General features: G+C 39.3%; 1 protein-coding gene across 1 annotated transcript in view; it reads left to right on the top strand.

Annotated features, from left to right (window-relative positions):
• LOC112830077 (adenosine 5'-monophosphoramidase HINT1) overlaps positions 1-20,614 on the top strand; it is a 28,707-nt gene extending 8,093 nt beyond the window's left edge. Inside the window, exon 2 of the mRNA XM_025879733.2 lies at positions 19,972-20,614. Coding sequence (XP_025735518.2) covers positions 19,972-20,448 — 477 coding nt within the window. The 3' untranslated portion in view covers positions 20,449-20,614. The remainder of the gene's footprint in view (positions 1-19,971) is intronic.
• The last annotated feature ends 2,321 nt before the right edge of the window (positions 20,615-22,935 follow it).

Below are 22,935 nucleotides of genomic sequence, written 5' to 3'. Positions count from 1 at the left end.
TGAGTGTTCCCACAGCTCCAAAAATCAGAGCTCTTTGGCCACACAGGCCACACTTATCACTGCAATACATCGGAAAACTGGGAAGGAGTAGAGGGTCGTGACTAGAAATCAATACAGGAATGTCCATGATGCAAGGTGCCAGGAGGGAAGTAGCCAAAGCCGGCAGATTACTAACAGATGCTAAGAGAATGAGGTGATGAAAAGAAGAGTGTTGAAAACAATGGGAACCCAGAAACCCAGTCACGTGATTCAAACATGAGAAAGCATCTTTAAGGCCTCTGATTCATCTTTTCAGCAAAGGTTCAAACACCTACCAAGCACGGCAATAGGCCCTGGGGATATGACAAGGAGTACAAAATGGTCCCCACCCTTGAAAGCTTGCAGTATTAGCAATTAAACAGACATAAATAGTGACCACCATATGCCATGTCATACAGCACAATGTAATACCAAGCACTGTCTGAGGACAGAGAAATGGATGCCCAACAAAAATACCAAAATCAGGCTGGCATCATAGAGACTTGCTCTATAGCCTTTCACTGACCACCTTCCAACTTCCTTGCTCAAGTATCCTGGTACACTTCCACCACAGTGCCTTAGCACTTGCTGTTCACAAGCCCTGGAATGCTCTCCTTCCAGATATCTACGTGGCTCACTCTTTCACCTCATTCAGGGCTCAGCTCAAATGCTACCTCATCAGAAAAGATTTCTCTGGGGCGCCTGGGTGGCTCAGTTGGTTAAGCGACTGCCTTCGGCTCAGGTCATGATCCTGGAGTCCTGGGATCGAGTCCCGCATCGGGCTCCCTGCTCAGCGGGGAGTCTGCTTCTCCCTCTGACCCTCCTCCCTCTCATGCTCTCTATCTCTCATTCTCTCTCTCTCAAATAAATAAATAAAATCTTTAAAAGAAAAGAAAAGAAAAGATTTCTCTGACCAATTACCCTATTTAAAACCTTCTAACTTGTCTCCACTTTCTATCTTCTATTCCACCAGTCAATGCTCACACATTCTCTAAGACAAAAACCTATTGTTGATTCAATCGTGCATTCACTCACTCATTTACTCGCTTGCTCACTTACTTTTACTTAATAACATATAATGAAAACCCACTGTGTGCCAAGTGCAGCTCATTTTATTTCCCTCTAAATTCTTCAAAGTGCCTTGACTCCTTTCTATTATCCTTGTGCCTATGTACGTTCTGTGTCCACTCCCCCAGCCCCCCGACTCCAAGTTCCCTTGACAAACTGCTGCATGTTCTTCATAACTCAGATCAAATTTTCCTCATTAGTTCATTCAATTCTGCTCAGGCACTGGGGATGCAGTAACAAATACAACTTACAAATCTCTGCTCTACAGAATTTACATAAGGGAGACAGACAATAAAGAATTGAACAAGATGATTTCAGACTGTGTTAAGTGCTATGAAAAAGAGGCAATGCAAGGCAATTGTGGGGGGATGGAGAGAAACAGTGTGCATGTGTGTATGTGTGTGTTCATACTCATGCACAAGCATGCATGTGTTGTGGGGTACAATGATCTGTACTTGGCGCACATGGGCTTTCATTAAATGTTATTTTTTTTAAAGATATTTTTATTTATTTGACAGAGAGAGAGAGAGAGACAGTGAGAGAGGGAACACAAGCAGGAGGAGTGGGAGAGGGAGAAGCAGGCTCCCCGCCGAGCAAGGAGCCCCATGTGGGGTTTGATCCCAGGACCCTGGGACCATGACCTGAGCCGAAGGCAGATGCTTAACGACTGAGCCACCCAGGCGCCCCTCATTAAATGTTATTAAGTAAATAAGTAAGTGAGTAATGAAAGAGTGGGTGAATACATGATTGAATTAATGATCTGGTTTTTAATCTTAGAAAATACGTGAGCAGTAGTTGGTGGAATAGAAGGTAGGAAGTGGAGACAAGGTACAAGTCTGGTCTTCTGTAGAAAGAAAAGTAATGAAGGCCTGAACTAAGAAAGTGGCAATAGAGAAGAGAGACCACTCTTGGGACACAAGTAGATTGTCATATGATTGAACGTGGAAGAAGCCAAGGAAGGGAGAGAATTTTGATGTGAGTGTCCAGACGGGTGGTGGTGCCATTGACTGCAAGGTAAAACCAGGTCAGTTGAAAGGAGCTGCCCTAGGGAGATAATCCATTCTGTGTTGGACATCTTGGGAGTGAAGTATCTTTGTAATAGGTGGAGACAGTAATACATAGTTACAAGTGTAGAACTATGAGTGAAGTCAAGGCAGAGGATGGGTTTGGAATAGCATGGATGCCTTCATTTTTAGGAAAATGTATTAGAGTAAGAAGGCAAATTTTAAGTATAATTTAAGAGGTCAAGAGGCAGAGAGAGGCAAAGGAGTCTCCACTGAAAACAGAGAAGCAGGTAATAGAGTGAAAGAGGACAGTTAGGAGATGAGCCCATGAGAAGTAAGGAAAGAGGGAGGGATGGAAGGAAGCTTGGAAAGAGAGACTTGGTTAACAATAATACTCCAAAAGGATCAAGAAAGATAATGATACCTAAGACCTCAGATTTATTTTATTAAGAAATTATAACATGGGGGGCGCCTGGGTGGCTCAGCCGTTAAGCGTCTGCCTTCTGCTCAGGTCACGAACCCAGGGTGCTGGGATCGAGCCCCGCGTCGGGCTCCCTGCTCAGCAGGAAGCCTGCTTCTCCCTCTCCCACTCCCCCTGCTTGTGTTCCCTCTCTAGCTGTGTCTCTCTGTGTCAAATAAATAAATAAAATCTTTTTTTTTAAAAAAAGAAATTATAACATGGCAGGGACCATTTTTAGCAGCTTGCATGGCTTGATACCTTCAATTCTCACAACCCCTTGTGCAGGACAGATTATGATCATTATTCCTGCTTTCTAGATGAGAAAATGAAGCAGAGAGAGGTGAACTTGCTGCCCAGGCTTACACAGGAAGCAAGTGACAAAGGCAAGATTTAAAGTTCAGCCATCCTGCTCCAAAGCCCATGTTCGCATGGATGGAGGAGGGGGCGTTAATGAGCGCACTCTGTGAGGCCAGTTTCCAAACAGTGGCAGCTCTAGGGCCTGGGGAGGTAAAAGGAAGGTGAGGAAGTGGGGAGAACAAAGGCAGACAGATTGCAGTCTGCAAGAAGCTTCGCTGGGAAGAGGGATGGAATAAGAGCTAGAACGGAACACAGGAGCGGCAGAAGCTGTTTTGTGCTTAATGAGCAAGTCTGGAGCATGTGGACTTGATAGATTCTGTTTCCATCATACTCCAGAATTGCTAGAAGAAAAATGAGGGGGTTGGAAGGAAAGACATGCCGGTTACTTCCAGCCCTGATTCTCTCCCTCCACAACTCGGAGAGTCTCCCTCAGTGCAGCCAGATGGAAGCTTTCACTCAATAAAATCAGTTGGAAAAATAATCTCATACACTTCTAAAGACGGATTTAAATAGAAACCTAAGTGCCTATTTATTCTAGTTTCCTTGTAAGTCATGAGCTTTTAATTTTTTCCCACCCTGGTCTGTGACACAGCTGGTCCTGATGCGAGAGCCCTAAGTTTTTGCTGTCTTTGGATTTGGCCTGATGACATATTTTTTGCTTTCTTTTCTAAGCTCAGGAAAAAAGGAGTCGAGGCCATCTGGGTTCATATTCTTTTCCTCCATTGCCTTTCATTTTTGTGATCTACCCCTCCTTCCACAGGAAAAACTCAAGTGCAGGAAGTTATAGAAAAGCCATATTGTTTCTTTCACAATATGTCCTAATGTCATCATGAAGTATGGTTTCCTGTCATTCCCTCGCCACTATATCCCTTGAAACACCTCAGCTCTTCTCCTAACTCTTTTTTTTTTTAAAGATTTTATTTATTTATTTATTTGAGAGAGAGAGAGAAACAGCATGAGAGAGGAGAGGGTCAGAGAGAGAAGCAGGATCCCCGCTGAGCCGGGAGCCCGATGTGGGACTCGATCCCAGGACTCCGGGATCAAGACCTGAGCCGAAGGTGGTCGCTTAACCAACTGAGCCACCCAGGCACCCTCTTCTCCTAACTCTTTTTTTTTTTTTTTTAAGATTTTATTTATTTATTTATTTACTTATTTAAGAGACAGAGAGTGCAAACGAGAGAGTACAAGCAGGGGGAGCAGCAGAAGGAGAGGGAGAAGCAGGCTCCCCGCTGAGCAGGGAGCCTGATGTGGGGCTCGATCCCAGGACCCCAGGATCATGACCTGAGCCGAAGGCAGACACTTAACCATCTGAGCCACTCAGACGCCCCTCTTCTCCTAACTCTTAACGCTAAACTTCCCCTTTCCATCTCCTCCTGTACCTGACTGCGGTGGACATATGCCCATTCCATAAATTATACTAGCGCTTCATTTTGTCTCTACCCTCATTTGCACAAAGCCCTTTCTCGGCACACATCCTTCAATTACACATATTCCTATTTGTTTCATACCTCTGTACAACCTTTCTATCTCCAGTTGCTCCTGGCCCTATCCACACAATATCCGTTTTCCATTATTCACCAATAGGGCTGTAAGATGGGGGAGAGATTGGCTGTAAAAAAATAGAGAACTCGTTTCTTTTTTGGCTCTCCGATGTGTTTTCACACTTACTAAAATTGGTATATACCCCACTTTTGGAAAAATCACAACACTTCAAACAAAGTAAAGCTATCCTTGGAAGACATGTCTCAAAAGGAATTAGAAAGCTGTCCACTTAGCAAATCTTTGCTCCTTCCTCATTTCTATTCTGGGCACCCTTCCATACAATGGATGAATAGCGTTATCTCCTAAACAAATGCAAATCATCTTCCTAGAGAGATCTTTATTTTCTCCTCTAAAATATGGTGTCTTTCTAGCTCACAATTCCGTGGAGCAAGGTGATAAAGTGTTTCAGGTTCAAATGCGTTCTCTCTAAAATTCCTGATGAGCTAGCTTCAGATGGGACTGTGGGTAAACAGAAACAGCAATGATATCATAAGTGAATATGATAGGAATTTATAGGAAGTTGAAAATAAGAAGTGTCTGTCTAGTATTGGTGATCGACTCTATTCACATTTTCCCTGACACATGTGAATCTAAATCCCATCATCTGCGATAGTATTTTGGCAGGCTTATGCACCTAGCAAAGATGAATGGAACACAGATAAAGGATCTGTCAGTACCGTAGGCTGTCCCATGATAGCACCTCATTATAAAGAGACCTACAATATTTTGTGACAAGCAGGCAATACTTTTCTAGATATTGCAGAACTCTTCATAGCTCTGAAGCCAAATCATGATTTGCACTCTTTATCTTTACAGGCTTTGTTTTGTAACTGCAAAAGATTTTAGAGTAGTCGGCAATAATCTGGGGCAACCCAAGTACTTTTTTATACAGTAAGCAACATTTTCAAATATTGACAACTCTGATGATTCTAAACCAATTTAATCAGCTTGATCGGGCAAGTGTTCCTTCATTTTACTCTTGGTAAAAAAAAAGTTTTTACATTATTTGATACAATAAAAAATAATTCCTTCATTCTATTTTTCCTTATTTCTGATTTTTCTTGATTGAAGGGGAAAAAAAAGCACAAACCGAGTGTTAAACCAGGGAAATGTTATGTTGGCTGGGAATATGGAACTTTTTAGGTTAAAACAATTAAGTGGCAAATAACCAATGCAGATGCTTTCTGTCTATTAAAATGTTATGTTCATTTTTAAAAGGCTAAAAAAGAAACGTAGAATATGAGCTTTATGCCCACCAATAATGAGGATTCATCAGTATGTGAGATTCATCTGTGGAAGGAACAATTTCCCCTAAATGTGTTTCTGCATGGATCCATTTCCTATATTCCTGGGACACAACAATTTCCGACTTTTTGACAAGACCCATCTCCTAGAGCTTCTGATACTCTGTCCTAATGAGCAGTGGGAAGAAGCTTCTCTTTGCTTTCTCTAGGGGAAAAGGCCAGCACAGCTCCCCTCTGTTCTCTAGTGACGTACTGTCCTTCCCCACTCTTAGCTCCCTGGGGTCCTGCCAATTGGTTTTAATCCAATTCCAACTTTTTCACTGCATTCTTGAAAAGGCAACCTACATTTTTATAACTTGTTTCTCTTGTTTTACAAAACATGAGATAAAAGATTATCATAAAATACTGACTTTCAAACACCTAAATGGCCTTGGCCATGCTTTTATCCGCAGAGTCTAGGAGAGTCCTGTGGTACCAAGACCGTTTAGAAGATAGACTCTTATTTCTGAAATGGATTTGGACCATGTGCAGTATGTATAAGGAAGTTGTGTTTTCCCGCCGCAGTGGAAAACATCTGTTTTGCTCATGGAGTTGACTCCACTTGCCAGAATAACTTTCCAGATGTTTTAAAAGCTCTAAACAACTGCAGACTTTCTGATCAGCCCTGGTCCAAAAATTGATTTACTAAGAAAACTTGTGGGTCTGTGACATAAATGAAAACAAAAATATTTCTCTTAACCGCTCCATAAAACCCAAATATTTTGGATATGGCCTCAGATTAGTGACATTCTATAGATTTTTTTCCTAAGACATGTACACAGGCATTTATCCACATAATCTCTTTGAAGGGATTATAGTGTGAATAGAAAATTATTCTCATTTTTCTCAATGCAACTAATTGTTACTGCTAGACTATGCGCCTTTGTCATTTCCCCAGCTTTTCTGTTGACTTTGCATAAATGATATCCTGGTAAGATATGAGTATGTCCAGCATCTATTTGATGTGCATTTCCTTAAGGGCTCCTAATGCATGAAAAGTATTTTATATACTATTCAGACTTCTTCAACTTCTACCCTGGCCATCTTTTTCTAGTTAGCCTCCAGCTATGTTTTGTTAGTGTGATTTGTTTGTTTAATATTTGCATGATTTAAATAGACAATTTTTATCCTATTCTTCTATGATCAACTATCTAACAATACTCCTTTTTTCTGCTTCATTATGCCTATTGACTTCACTCTGGGCTATTTTTCCTAACCATGTTTGAATCTAAATCCTCTATGTTTTAGTTTCATTTATGAGTTCTACTCAACTTTTCCCCTTCCTTCTTTACAAAATTCTCCAGGAGATGATACTCTCATGTCCACTACAATCCAGAAATGCAATTGTTTTAAAAGGAAATTCCAAATAAAACAGAACAAATCTATTGTGTATTAAAATTCAGTATGCATTTCCCTTTATAAAGATTTGCTAACCTTTTATACGTTTCTTTATTTCATGTCATACATAAGTTTCCAAACATCAAGAATCTGTTTTGGGTATCTTTTACTTTTTTAAAGATTTTATTTATTTTTGAGGGGGGGAGAAAGAGAGAGAGAGCATGAGCAGGGGAGGGGGGGAGAGGAAGAAGCAGGCTCCCCGCTGAGCAGGAAGGCCGACACAGGCTCCATCCCAGGACCCTGAGACCATGAGCCAAAGGCTCAGTATCTTTTAAACACAAAAGTTAATGTCATTTCTTTTTTTTTTAAGATTTTATTTATTTATTTGAGAGAGAGAGAATGAGAGACAGAGAACATGAGAGGGAAGATGGTCAGAGAGAGAAGCAGACTCCCCGCTGAGCAGGGAGCCCAACGCGGGACTCGATCCTGGGACTCCGAGATCATGACCCGAGCCGAAGGCAGTCGCTTAACCAACTGAGCCACCCAGGTGCCCAAAAGTTAATGTCATTTCTAATTAACACTTTTTTAAAAAGATTTTATTTATTTATTTGACAGAGAGAGACACAGGGAGAGAGGGAACACAAGCGGGGGGAGTGGGAGAGGGAGAAGCAGGCTTCCTGCTGAGTGGGGAGCCCGATGCGGGGCTCCATTCCAGGACCCTGGGATCATGACAAGAGCCAAAGGCAGATGCTTAATGACTGAGCCACCCAGGCACCCCCTTATTAACACTTTTAAAATTCATCCCCTAGATGTAGGCTTCATCTTGTTCACCTTTGTATGACCAGTGCCTGAAGAAGAACAGCTGGTAGGCATGAAATTACCATTGGTCAAATAAGTCTAACATTTCTGAAGGGGAGATGGGGGTGGTATAATGTGCAGGGCACTATGCTAAATAATTTTACATATATATATAAAATACACACACGCACCCCATATATATTTCATGTAATCTTCTCAAAATTCTGTGAAAGAAGTCTTATTACCCCCTTTTTACAATCAAGGAAACAGAAACTCAGAAAGGGAGGGAAGTAATTTCTCCATATTCACACAGGTAGAAAGTTGCAAATTATTAAACTCCAAAGATAGTCTCTTTGGATAACATAAAAGATAAACATGACCTAGACAAAATCCTTTCTTTCCCATTTCTCTTTATTGTGGCTGATCTTAAGGAAAACTTTAATAATAGAGTAGTCAATCTTCAATTCTTTTCTTTCCCCTCAAGACCTAAATTTTGGTGCCCAAACCTTTTGATTTATCCATCTCAACCAACTCCGAAAAGCTTCTGCTGTGGACACTCCCTCCCTCACTGTGAGCCTATGTGCCTTGATCTGTTTCCCCAGCTATCTTCAGCCATACTAACGTCCGATTACGCTTCACCAAATGTGGTATCTCATTGCTTCATAATACTTGCAATTTGGAGATTGAAAACTTGCTTATTAGGTAACAATTCCTCCCTAACATGGAAAGCTAGAAGTGTCTAGAATTATCTGGTCATAATTTTATGGCCAAAATGTTACTGCAGTCGTTGTAATCAAAAGAAATGAATTTGGTGGTTGGGCCGTGGGCAGGGAGCGCCTGGGTGGCTCAATGGATTAAGCATCTGCCTTTGGCTCAGGTCATGATGCCAGGGTCCTGGGATGGAGCCCTTCGTTGGGCTCCCTGCTCAGCAGGGAGCGTCCCTCTTCCTCTCCCACTCCCCTTACTCTCTTTCTCTCTCACTCTCAAATAAATAAAATCTTCAAAAAAGAAAAAAAAGAAAGAAAGGAAGGAAGGAAGGAAGGAAGGAAGAAAGAAGAAAGAAAGAAAGAAAGAAAGAAAGGAAGGAAGGAAGGAAGGAAGGAAGGAAGGAAGGAAGGAAGGAAGGAAGGAAGGAAAGGAGCTTGGGGCACCTGGGTGGCTCAGTCGGTTAAGTATCTGCCTTCAGCTCAGGTCATGGTCTCAGGGTCATGGAATGGAGCCCCGCATTGCACAAGGCTCCCTGCTCAGCAGGGAGTCTGCTTCTCCCTCTTCCTCTGCCCCTCCCCTTGCTTGTGCTCAGGAGCACATGTTCACTCTCTCTCTCTCTCTCAGATAAATAAATTTTTATTTTATTTTTTTTAAAGATTTTATTTATTTATTTATTTGAGAGAGAATGAGAGACAGAGAGCACGAGAGGGAAGAGGGTCGGAGGGAGAAGCAGACTCCCTGCTGAGCAGGGAGCCCGATGCGGGACTCGATCCCGGGACTCCAGGACCATGACCTGAGCCGAAGGCAGTCGCCTAACGACTGAGCCACCCAGGCGCCCCGATAAATAAATTTTTAAAAAAGAAATGAACTTAAATTGAGCTGAATAAAAGTTTAGGGCAACACTTTTGCAGGAACCTGGTTTCCAACTCCCGTAAAACTTTGGGAAACTAAGTTGACCTATCCTCTATTTCCTGAGAGGAATCTTAGTTGAGACACACAAATGGCTTTAAATTTTCTTATGTAATTTGCATCTTGAAGTCAGGATTCAAATTACACTCAATGATAGGGTCCAAAAGTGAAAACAGAAATAAACCACCAGGAAGTTTAGTAATTATTGTGTTATTTTTTTTTAAAGATTTTATTTATTTATTTGACAGAGAGATAGAGAGCACAAGTAGGCAGAGAGGCAGGCAGAGGGAGAGGGAGAAGCAGACTCCCCGCTGAGCAGGGAGCCCGATACGGGACTCGATCCCAGGACCCTGGGATCATGACCTGAGCTGAAGGCAGGCGCTTAACTGACTGAGCCACCCACGTGTCCCAGTAATTATTGTGTTATTTTGTTAAATTGCATACACACACACCTCAAAGGTACAGTTCTCCTTGGAAATTAAGATGCCTGCTTTTCAACTTATATAATTCAAATACATTGACTTAATTATTAATTCATTCAACACAAATAGCTTTTTAGTATCTACTGAATATAAGGCTATCAATGGTACAAAAGAGATTACAATCCAGTAGACAATATAAGCCATGCACACAAATGATTCAAATTTAAGGCATATGTGATTATTGTAAAAAAAAAAAGGACAAAATAATTTAACATTTCAGAAGGAGGAAAGATTATGAGTACCTAGTGAGAATCAATGGTGATTTTGACATTTATGTCAAAAATCACCTTTATATTGTACCTAATATTTTACTTACAGGAGTAATAACCAGAGTTTTTAAACACATGTTATTTTTCAGGTACTATATAGACAGTTCACAGCATTATTGAATTAGGATTGCTTTTCGCTGTATGGAGTAAAATATCATATTACAATTCACTTAAACAATAGTGAGGCATTTCATTATTTCACTCAAAAATAAAGTCTGGAGGTAGGCAATTTGAAAATAGGGCAAGAGTCTCAGTAGCATGGAAGACCCAGGTTCTTCCCACCTTTCCTCTCTGCCAATTATGTGATGGAACAATGGTTGGAGGATCTTCTCCAGCATTGTGCAGTCCCCCAAAAGTTGCAAAAGCAATAAGAAAGGAGGTATCCTCCTTAAGGGACTTTCTGTTACAGGGGAGGAAATCTTTTCCAAGTGGCCCTGCTAACCTCCCCCATATCTTTTTGGCCTGACTTGGTTCACATGCCCACCACCCCTAGAGCAATCAATGATGAAGGACAATAGGATTGCCATGATGTAATAACCCCCCATGAACTGCCTCCTTGCTATCTCCCAAGACCACGTTTAAATAAGCAGTACATTTGCACTGATAATAGAATTTATAATTACTGCTCTTAATAGAATTATTACACTACTTTTCTATTTGTCAACCATGGCCACAGTCTAGTCCCACATTAGTTTTATTTTAGTAGCAGGAAACAATAAGTATTGTACAGATGGAAATAGTGATTTAGGTAAAGTTTTACTTAATTCTTCTGTCACTTGGTCCAACCTGTGACCTGAACATTTTGCTGAGGGGGTTCATACTAGCAACTAGGCATTAAAAACTGGTCCATGTGAAGACATTACAGGAAAGTCAGAGAAATGTGCATTGCTAGCATATTTGAAAACATTGTTTCTGTCAGAATAGTACTCGGTTTGAATTTATTGTGCTAGTTTCTTATACTTCTTATATTTACCCAGAGTTCCAACTTCCCACATCACTCAATCCAAACACCATACATGGAAGTGGCAACCCTGCTATCATCTGTGTGTAGAATGACAGAACATTTCAGCCATAAAAAAAACGAAAAACAAAACTTTGTTTTAACATCATGTAACTTTGAAGCTTCAATATAAGTATTTCATTTAAGGATTCTTCTTCACTTACACTGTGATATTTTCAAGATTATATTCCAATCATCTATTACTGCATAACAAGCCACCCAAAACTTAGTAACTTAAAACAAAAGAATCATTTATTTTGCTCATGAGTTAACAATTTGGGCAGGTCTTTGTCAGAATGGCATGTTTTGTTCACGCCAGCATCAGCTGAGGCAGTTTAACGGGGGTAGAATGTACTTCTATGATGGTTCACTTACACAGCTAGCTAGTTGCCCTTGCTTAGCTCAAACTCAGCTGGGGCTATTGGCTGGGGGCACTGGGTCCTCTACACGTGAGCTTCTCTGTGTGAGCCACACCACAGGACTGCTTGGGCTTCCTCATTGAATAGCAAATGGATTCCAGAAGTTAATATTTCAAAAGAAAGTTGAACTATCAGTATCTTAAAGCTTAGGTTCAGAAACTATCACATTATCACTTCTGCTGTATTCTATTAGTCACACAAAGCCGACCCAGATTTAAAGCAAGCAAACATAAATTCCTCTTTTTAATGAGAGGAGTGTCCCTTCACCCCCCCCAAAAAAAACAAAGAGAAGAAAAAAGTGGCCATCTTTAATTACCATAGACTAGAAGGAGAATCTGGTTCTATTTTCAAGGTTCATTCTTATGGAAATTCTCTATTTTTTATAATATAGTACAGTCAAAGCTTGAAGATTACCAGTTTTGTAAATAAAAACCACAATGAAAATATAGCAGAGTTTAAGGATACAAACTACCATAATTTTTGGCATTAAAAATATTCTCTATTGGGGCGCCTGGGTGGCTCAGTTGGTTAAGCGACTGCCTTCAGGTCAGGTCATGATCCTGGAGTCCCGGGATCGAGCCCCACATCGGGCTCCCTGCTCGGCGGGGAGTCTGCTTCTCCCTCTGACCCTCTTCCCTCTCGTGCTCTCTATCTCTCATTCTCTCTCTCTCTCAAATAAATAAATAAAATCTTTAAAAAAAAATATTCTCTATTAAAGTTTTAACTGGAAACAGCAATATTTTCTGATTTAATTTAAAATTAAATCATGTACTTTGTATTTTATAAATTATGCTAATGCTAGGCATTGTTTTAGATAATTACTTTGGGTTTTGAGTATTACAGAGTCATAACTTGATTATTTTCTTTGTGAGGTATTTGGAAATATTAGCTCATTTAGAACTGAGATTAATAACAATTTCTAATTATAGAACTCCAATTTTTTTCTAAGTCTTTTTTTTTGTGGTATCACCTTTACCCTTACAACATATACTGGGAAAGTTATATTTATCACACTTTTTAGACAACAAAACCAAAGCCTACCTATGTGAATTAATTTTTTTCAAGATTATTAAAAATATTAGCAACAGAATCAGGACTCAACTTTTATATCCAACCAATACTTTTCTACTCTACTCAGAAGATTGGCCGAATTTTCACCATGAAGCAATATTTAATATGGTAATCATGACTAAAAAAAAATGTTCCTTGCTTATACTTCTTTGTTTTAAATAATTCTTTTTAATTAAATAATTATTTTAATTAAATAATTCTTAATTGGATAAGATGTCTTTTCTTTTAAAAAGCAATATTCTAATTATGGAATCTTAAATATTCTAAAATTGTATTTTGGTATGTAGTTATAAGAAAGTGAACTAGAATGGGAAGTTTAACTATATGGAGTTATGTGGAACATTGCAGATAACTTCTGATGATAAATAAATGAAAATTATTATTTTAGGGTGGGAGAATAGTATTAACTCAATAGAAGGCACACAGAGGTAGTTTTCAATTAACTTTTTATTTTTATGAGGATGATATAGTTGGATTTTATAGAAATTGAAAGATTTCATGATACACTAAATGACAAGTCTTACAGGTTTTTCTTTTATTTATTATTTTGCTGCTGAAGAGAATGGCTTTTTTTTAATTTGTGAGGAAACTCTATGTTCTCTAGTTTTACAGGCATCATTAATATTGCCTGTCAGTTATTCTTCAACAACAATGTGCAAGGTTAGGCATGAGCAGTCAAAGCAATAAAATGAGAGACCAAAAAAAAAAAAAAACGAGTATGTATTTGCACTGGTAGTGTCTTTCCTTCCAAGGATAAGCTATTCAGAGTTTCTAGTACTGTCTGTCAGAAGACCAACTTCCTCCTTGAACATTTTGATGATAGCTGCTCCCACCCCCCACCCTCCCCCACCCTGGCCCCGGCTCTATTGCTTCTCTCAGTTTCTGACAGTCTTGTGTCCTCTTTCTACCTGAAGAGTGTTGGTATCTTCAGACTGTTGCTCCGGGTCCTCTTCCATTATAATTCTACAGTTCCTGATCATAGCTCCCAATATTTATATCTCTAGCCCAAATTTCTCTACTGAATTCCACACCTATAAGCCAACATTTCTAACTGTACATTTTACAGGAATCTCAACTCATCAGTCCCAAATTAGAATCATCATCCCTCTCCCTAAATAATTGAGTTTCTCCCCTTCACCCACATCCATTAGCTCAATGGGTTCTTAGGTCAATTTCTTCTTAAAACACACTCAACTTTTCCAGATCCTTTTCAACATCATTACTACTAACATATCTCAGGCCCTCATTTCTTTCCTAGGTTATTACAAAGGTCTCCTTATAGGGCAAAGTACTTCCAGTACTCCAGGCCATCCTACAAACTGCTGCCAGACTGACTGCCCCCAAGATACAAATAAGAACATGTGACTTAAAATATCTACCTTCGTTGCTTACAGAGTACAGTCCAGTCTCTGTTATCAAATACAATAAAACCTCCATGATATGGCCCTTGTCTTCTTCTCTATTAACTTCTTCCTGCACTGATTTCCCAACTATTCAGTTTCCTGAAAGAGCCATCATGTTGTTGCATGCCTCCATGCCTTTGTGTGCACATGCGCACACACACAACCTCCTAAGTAGAATGCCTTCCCTCTCTTCATAGGTATAGTGTCTCTATTTGCCAAGATCTAGTGTACACATGGCCTTCTCTTTGAAGCTTTCCCTCACCCCTCCTTCTCTGCTGCAGGTGGTTTATTATTAAATGCATTATATTACCAATTTTGCCTAAACCACACCTAACTCCTATTATTACACTTACAATATTGTATTTCCATTATCTTTTGCCTGTCCGTCTTCTGTAGAAAAGCACGAGTCCTTTAAGGGTAGAAACCATGGCTTTTTACCAGCAGCATCTAGTTGCAGGACCCTCCACAAAATCTATCCAGTAAATTGTGTGTAGTATGAATGAAAGAAAAATGTAAAGATAAACTGCACTAAATGTGGAATGCTTACTAATTCCTGAAATTATGTTGAGGGAGTAAGAACCACATTCTACTGTAGGAGAGAAAAGGCATAAAAATCAAATATCCAGAAGAAGTGACACTTTGAAATCCAGTCACAACAAAAAAATTCAGTCTGTCAGATTTTAATAAGTAGTATCAGATGCTTTTCCATGTAACAAAGTCAGAATTTAGAAGCAGACATGATTAGAAAAAAAGCAAATGAAAATAATTGATATTCCAAACAATTGTAGAGGCAGAAAGGATGGAAAATTGTTTATTATAGAATAAATACTTTGCTATTAGGAAAATAAGAAGAACAATGTGAAACATATCAGGAGGAAAGGAATAATTATAAAGAAGAATTATATATCAAAATAATAATCTCTACTATTTATTGCTTATTACCTGCCAGGCACTATCTAGAACTTTGTATATCTTATCTCATTTTATCCTCACAACCATCTTCGATATAGATATTACTATTTATGCCATTTTACAGATGAAGAAACTCTGTCTTACAGGGGTTACAAGACTTAAACTATCAAAGTCACCTAGTGTAGTAACAGAGTCAGGCCTTAAAATCTGACTTGAAAGCCAAGCTCTTATCTACTGCACTAAAACAGAGAGAATTTCTTACCCATGTTTGACCATGTTTCTCTAGTCCCTTAGTGGGGAGAAATGAGGTATCACATGAGAACCAAACTTCCTTTTAATTGTAGTAGTTGGATTAGACTACATTTTGTGATCATGGTCTTGGAATCATGAGATCATGAGTTGAGAATGGTGTTTTCTCTAAAGGGGATATATGTTTGCCATATCAATCGTCTATCCACTAAGTAAATCCCATGTGCATATCTGAGAATCAGACAGAAGGTGATGGCTTGAGACGGGAGAGAAGTTTCCTATTTCTTAAACTAGAAAGCAGATAATTTTTGTCTCCCAATAAAGGAAATATGTGAAATGGCTTTGGTGGACATTGATGAGCTGCCCCTGGCACATAGATTTCATCAAGGCGTCTGCCTGATCAGATGAGGGGGACAAAAAGAGGGATGTGTATGGAAGTTGTGCATAATTCCTAAGAGTTGCAGAAGCACTGAACAGAAGGAAGCTGTGCCCAGCAAGCTGGATATTTCATGAGGGTCCGAGGCACCAGGAGCAGCCCTGTGGTTACAAAATAGAGAAAGCTGGGTTTAGGAAATAAACGGCAGTGTGTACCAAGAATAGCAGCTGCCGACCGGACAACAGCATCCGAATGTTCGTCATTATGAGCAGCATAATTTGATCACTGAAAGTAAGTATGATCTTATTTTTAGCCATAAGCTGTTAAGGCTGAGACCTCTAAATCACATTAATCATATTAATGCTCTTGCTTTAAGACCTTTAGTACCTCCCTGCTCTCTTCAAAAGGAATCTCAAGTTCCTTAGCGTGGCAGAAATAAGGCAAATCATGACCAGCCCTATCGCTAATGTCCCATCCTACCAGCCTTCTGCCACCACACAACAGGCCCTCAAACTCAAATGTATTGTATTAGGAGCGTTTCTCCAGATGTGGTCTTCTCTCTTTTACCTCAGGACACATGATACTGTCTCTGTGTGTAATTCACTTTCCCAAATCCTTCACCTGGTTGTGTCTCTGAAACTCAATCTTCGGGGTGCAGCTCAAGAGTTGTCTTTTTTTTAATTTTTTTAATTTTTTTATTATGTTATGTTAATCACCATACATTACATCACTAGTTTTGGATGTAGTGTTCCATGATTCATTGTGGGTGTATAACACCCAGGGCTCCACGTAGAACGTGCCCTCCTTAATACCCATCACCCCCCCAAGAGTTGTCTTTTCTAAGAAGGCTTTCCTGACTAGAATTCAGCTTAGGTACCTAGCTTCCTCTATTTCTTCTTAGAACCCTACAGAGCCTTATATTTCATCACCCTGAACTGTTAGGATGTTTACTTACCTGCTTCCTTTTTACACCATGTGCTCCTGGAGTGAGCCGCCTCCAGAGGTAGGATGCAGTCATATTTGTGGAGTGAATGAACGGCCAGTAATCCTCTTGGTCCTGTATAGTCACTGCTCTAATCCTAGGACATTGGCATGTGCCCTTTCTTCTTTGAAAGTCATGTGAGCTGGAGGCTGGTTCTTCCTTTATTTTTTTTTTTTTTAAGATTTTATTTATTTGACAGAGAGAGACACAGCGAGAGAAGGAACACAAGCAGAGGGAGTGGGAGAGGGAGAAGCAGGCTTCCTGCCGAGCAGGGAGCCCGATGCGGGGCTCGATCCCAGGACCCTGGGACCATGACCCGAACCGAAGTCAGACACTTAACGACTGAGCCACCCAGGCGCCCCTGGTTCTTCCTTTAATGTACAAATAAGTTTGACCAAGATTAAAATTAGCGAGCAGAGCAGAAAAGGACTTAAGAAGAAAACGTTAACACTATTTTCTTTTCCTTCCTTAGTTAAGTTCACTGAAGTTATTACTGATTTTTCCATGTATTGTATGAATTAAATTGATGAATCTTAGAACATGCCCAAATGTTTAAAATATAGATATATTACTTCTTCTTTCCAATATGGCTGCCAAAGGAGGTCTTTCTTTTTATGTGCTCACTAAGTAGATTTTCTCACGATGAACACTTTCTAATGCTCCTTTCTCATGAAGAAGAAGAAGAAGAAGAAGAAGAAGAAGAAGAAGAAGGAGGAGGAGGAGGAGGAGGAGGAGGAGGAGGAGGAGGAGGAGGAGGAGGGGAAGGAAGAGGAGGAGAAGGAGAAGAAAGATGTACTTTCCCCTTAAACAAGGCGCAGTATTTGAAATGAATGAGAGTACTTCAGGAAACAAAGATTTGATTAATTCTCCCAATCCATACCAAATATGATTTCACAGCTCCTTGTAAATAAGTTTTTCACATCCTGTCATTTTTCTGGCACTGTCATCCTATTCATGGAATAGAAGAATGTATTGCTCTGATCCTTGACCTAATAATCAAATTTCATCAAACTTTTAAATGAATATGAATTACAACAGTCTGTAACAGAGATCAAAATCTGCTTTTTAACTTAATATATTTTTACTGAACAGACTGTTTTCACTAGAAGTTTCTGTCCCAGATGTTATGATACCTCTATTTTAAATTATCAAGGGAGAGCACCCACTAGCCTCTCTGTCTCACTGTGTTCCAATTTATTTTGTTAGTATTTTATGGCATAAAAATGGATACAGATAATGACTCATTAATCATGTTGGCACTCTTTTACACCCTTTTCTTCTAATTGTGAAATGGAGGTTTTATACTTTTTACAAAATTACATTAACACTCAACTAACAGCTTTTCTCTCTACCACTGGTTGAATATTGCTCTTGCTTTATGTTCTGTGCAGCTTTGTCCCAAATATGTATCTGAAAAAATACTTAAAACATTATTCTTTTTTCAACACTCACCCAAATCAATGTTAACAGCCTTCAAAGGCCATCAGCCTCCCTATCAAGATTTAATTTGCAAGGATTGTCGTCAATTTTTTTTAGTTATAAAATATTTCATACATTCAAAAAGGCAGAGAAATGATAAACACATGAAAAGATGCTCAATATCATTAGCCATTAGAGAAACGCAAACTGGAATCACAGTGAGCTTACATTACACTTCACACTCTATAGAATGGCTATATTCAAAACTAAAGATGATAGCAAATGTTGGGGAGGATGTGAAGAAATCAGAATCCTCGCCCATCACTTGTGAGAATGCACAATGATGCAGCTGCTCTGGAAAACAGTTTGGCAGGTCCTCAAAATGTGGCATCCAGAGTTAACAGATGACCCAGCCATCATTTCCAGATAATGTGAACATATGTCCAAAGAAGAACTTGTACACAGACGCTCAGAGCAGCATTACTCACAGTGGTCAAAAAGTGGAAACATTACAAACATCCACAACTGATGAATGAATAAAAAAATTATGATATGCCCAAACAATAGAATAGTATTTGGCTGTAAAAAGATATGCAGTACTGATCCATGCTACAACACAGATGAACCTTGGAAACATGATGCTAAGTGAAAGAAACTAACCACAAAAGAATTGTGTAATTCCACTTATGTGAAACGTACAGAATAGGCAAATTATCTACAGAGACAAGATGGAGATTAGTGCTTGCCTTGGGCAATGGGGGGTTGGGAGGAAGGGTGGAATGACAGCTAATGACAGTAATGGGTACACAGCTTCATTTTGGAGTGATGAAAACTTTCTAGAATTGATTATAGTTATAGTTATGCAACTCTGTGAATATACTAAAAAAATCATTGAATTGTATAATTTCAATCGATGAATATATATGGTATGCAAATTATATTTTAGTAAAACTGTTAGAAAATATATAGAATGAAAAAAGCCCTGCATATTATACATAACATGTAGTAGACCCACAAACATACCTTCAAGATTTCAAAATACGTTGTTTGGATATTTTTGCACTAAATTTTTTAAAAATGTTTTATTTATTTATTTGTCAGAGAGAGAGAGCACAAGCAGGGAGAACAGCAGGCAGAGGGAGAAGCAGGCTTCCTGCTGAGCAAGGAGCCCGATGTGGGACTCAATCCCAGGATCCTGGGTAGACGGTTTCATTTTGGAGTGATGAAGGCAGACGCTTAAGTGATTGAGCCACCCAGGCGTCCCTGTGCCAAATTTTTTTTTTTTAAGAAACAAAAGGCTACAAAGTAAGTTGAAATCTCTGGACTTCACATTTGCCACCTTGCCGAGAAATAGCCACTGTCATAACGTTGGTGTGCATCATTCCCTTTTCTACTTATGTGTATATCCATAAATTAAATATCTGTTTTGAATGTTTTGGACATTTTACATGCATGATATAATAAAAATAGCTTTCAAAGCCTGCTTTTTTACACATAGCATGGTGTTTAAAATGTAAAACTGTATCCATATATACATATGTAGACAATTCATCCATTTAAATTCTATATAGTCTTCCACTGTGTTAAAATAGCACAATTAGGGCACCTGGGTGGCTCAGTTGGTTGGGCGACTGCCTTCGGCTCGGGTCATGATCCCGGAGTCCTGGGATCCAGTCCCGCATCAGGCTCCCTGCTCAGCAGGGAGCCTGCTTCTCCCTCTGACCCTCTTCCCTCTCGTGCTCTCTGTCTCTCATTCTCTCTCTCTCAGGTAAATAAATAAAATCTTTGAAAAAAAATTGCACAATTAATTTATCCATTGTTCCAACGATAAAAATTTAAGTTGTTTCCAAACTTTTACTACTATAAAAAATACTGGAACAAACATTCTTTCAACATGCTTCTAGAGGCTTGGCCGTGCACCCCCGCCCTCTGCCCGCTGCCCCGGCTCCTCCCTCCTCTCGAGCTTCTCTCCGGGGCGGCCGCGCGGGAGGGAGGCCGAGACGGCAGATGAGATCGCCAAAGCACAGGCCGCACGGCCTGGTGGCGACACGATCTTCGGGAAGATCATTCGCAAGGAAATCCCAGCCAAAATCATTTTTGAGGATGACCAGTGTCTTGCTTTCCATGACATTTCCCCTCAAGCACCAACTCATTTTCTGGTGGTACCCAAGAAACCTATATCTCAGATTTCTGTAGCAGAAGATGATGATGAACGTCTTCTTGGACATTTAATGATTGTTGGCAAGAAATGTGCTGCTGATCTGGGCCTGAAGAAGGGTTATCGAATGGTGGTGAATGAGGGTTCAGATGGGGGACAGTCTGTCTATCATGTTCATCTCCATGTTCTTGGAGGTCGGCAGATGAATTGGCCTCCTGGTTAAGCATATTTTAGGGATAATTTTACCTTCTCTGGGCAATGGTCAATATTTCCCAGTTCCAGTATGTTAAACAGTATACTCACTTTTGTCTTTGTATGGAGAGATTGAGGAAATAATTTTTAAAACCCATACATAATAAAAGACAATGTTGCATGGTTAAAAAAAAAAACATGCTTCTAATGGGCATGTTTATAAATGTTTATCAGGAAGTATATATATGGGGCGCTTGGGTGGCTCAGTCATTAAGCGTTTGCCTTCATCACTGCAAAATGAAACCGTGTACCCAGGATCCTGGGATTGAGTCCCACATCGGGTTCCCTGCTCAGTGAGGAGTCTGCTTCTCCCTCTCTCTTTGCCCACTCCCCAGCTTGTGCTCTCTCTCTCTCAAATAAATAAAATCTTTTAAAAAAAGTATATATTTAATGGTGCAAGTCTCTGGGTTAGAGGTTATGATCACTTTAAGTATAGTCTGGGCTAATTTCCAAAGCATTTGTATCAATTTTCATCCTTGCTGACAGAATTTGAGAATATGAATTCCTCCCACCTTGGCCATCACTTGGAATTATGAATCATTTCAAATTTTTGCCAGTGTGATGGTGGTAAAATAGTATATTATTGTATTTTGGGGCACCTGGGTGGCTGAGTGCATTGAGCATACTACTCTTGGTTTCAGCTCAGGTCGTGTTCATGGGGTTGTGAAATCGAGCGCTGCATCAGGCACTGAGCTCAGTGCAGAGTCTGATGGAGATTCTCTCCCTCTGCCCCTCCCCACTGCTGGCTCGCACGTGCATGTGCTCGCTCTCTCTCTTTCTCTCTCAAATAAATAAGTCTTTAAAAAATACATATATATATTATTGTATTTCAATTTTTTTCTTAAATTTGGGTGTGATTGAACATCTGTGTCTTTATTACCTTTTGGTTGTTGTTTCTATATTTTATCCCTATCCATTGCTTATTTTCTTCTTGGGTTATTTGTCTTATTCTTCCTGACTTGCAGGGACTCTTCATGTATTCTGGATTGTAATTCTTTGTTAGTTAGCTCTATTTTAAACATCTTACTGTTGGTTTGCATTTTAAGTTTTTAAATAACATCTTTGTCAAATGCAGTTTTTAAATTTTTATGTCATTAAATGTAACAATCCGCTTCCTTATAGCTGGTGCTTTTAGTGACATGCATGTACTGTGCTATATTTTCTTCTACATATTTTAAGATTTCACCTGTCATATATGAATCTTAATCCTCCTGAAATTTATTTTTTGTATTGTGTGAAACAGAAAGGTATTTTTCTTCTTTTCTTTAAAGGCCACTTATCCTAGAACCCTTTTCTTACTTATTAATAACTGTTATACACCAAGTTCCCTATATAGATTTTTGTCTATTTCTGGATTATTGATTCTTTCCCCTTGGTCTATTTGTCTTCTCTTGTGTTAATACAATGCCATTTTAATTGCATATAAGTCTTGCTGTCTTGCTATTTTTTCTCGTACCCTACCAGCATTGCTTTGACCAATCATATAATAAACTTATAAACTTGTAGGCAAAATATTTGGGGAAATAAATTTCTCAAAATGATAAAATGTTGGCATTGATTCTGGAATGTTGCTTGGAATAATTCACAGTGGTACCTATCAGTGATATGTGCAACTATCTGAACATGTTTTGAATCATGGCCAGCTGCCTCTGGACTTTGAATATTGTATCTACTATGGCAAAGGATTTTCATCTGAAGATGCATAGAACTCTATTAATACACTGGATCTATGAGAAATACATTAGAGCCTTGTTTTCAGTTTTTCGTATATAATATAAAACCATGCATGGGAAAATTATTTTAAAAGCAAAGTAACTAAATTCTGGAATAGTAAGATACATTAATCATAATATGACTTTTTATGGCATATAACAAATATCCGTATATACTTTATATTGAAATATTACTGCAAAAATTATTGAATATACTGAAACATAAAAATTAAAAAGTTAAGAACATGGAAAGGGTCTTGCCATAGTAGTAAATAGCAGTAGTCAAACAGCAACTTTTCTATTATTATTATTTTTCTAAAGATTTTTATTTATTAAAAAAAAGATTTTTATTTATTTATTTGACAGAGAGAGAAAGGCAGCGAGAGAGGGAACACAAGCAGGGGGAGTGGGAGAGGGAGAAGCAGGCCTCCTACAGAGCAGGGAGCCTGATGTGGGGCTCGATCCCAGGACCCCGGGATCATGACCTGAGCCGAAGGCAGCCGCTTAACTGACTGAGCCACCCAGGCACCCCACAACTTTTCTATTATTGATAAAAATTCTCAATAAAGCCTGCTAGGAAATTTCATCTGAATATAGCATTATTTAAAACTCAACATTTCTCAAGATGATTTGCCCACATGTCAGTTTCCCCTCTCAACTGCCTTATTTCTGACATTGGTATCATTTTCTTTACTTTTTTCCAGGTTCAAAACCTTGGAGTTATCCTTGATTTATTTTACCTCTAT

The sequence above is a fragment of the Callorhinus ursinus genome, unplaced genomic scaffold, assembly GCF_003265705.2.
Source record: "Callorhinus ursinus isolate GAN/ISIS: 27379988/994484 unplaced genomic scaffold, GSC_fseal_2.0 scaffold27, whole genome shotgun sequence".
NCBI lineage: Eukaryota > Metazoa > Chordata > Mammalia > Carnivora > Otariidae > Callorhinus > Callorhinus ursinus.
The sequence above is the reverse complement of the archived record's forward strand: the minus strand, read 5'-3'. Positions and strand labels throughout refer to the sequence as shown.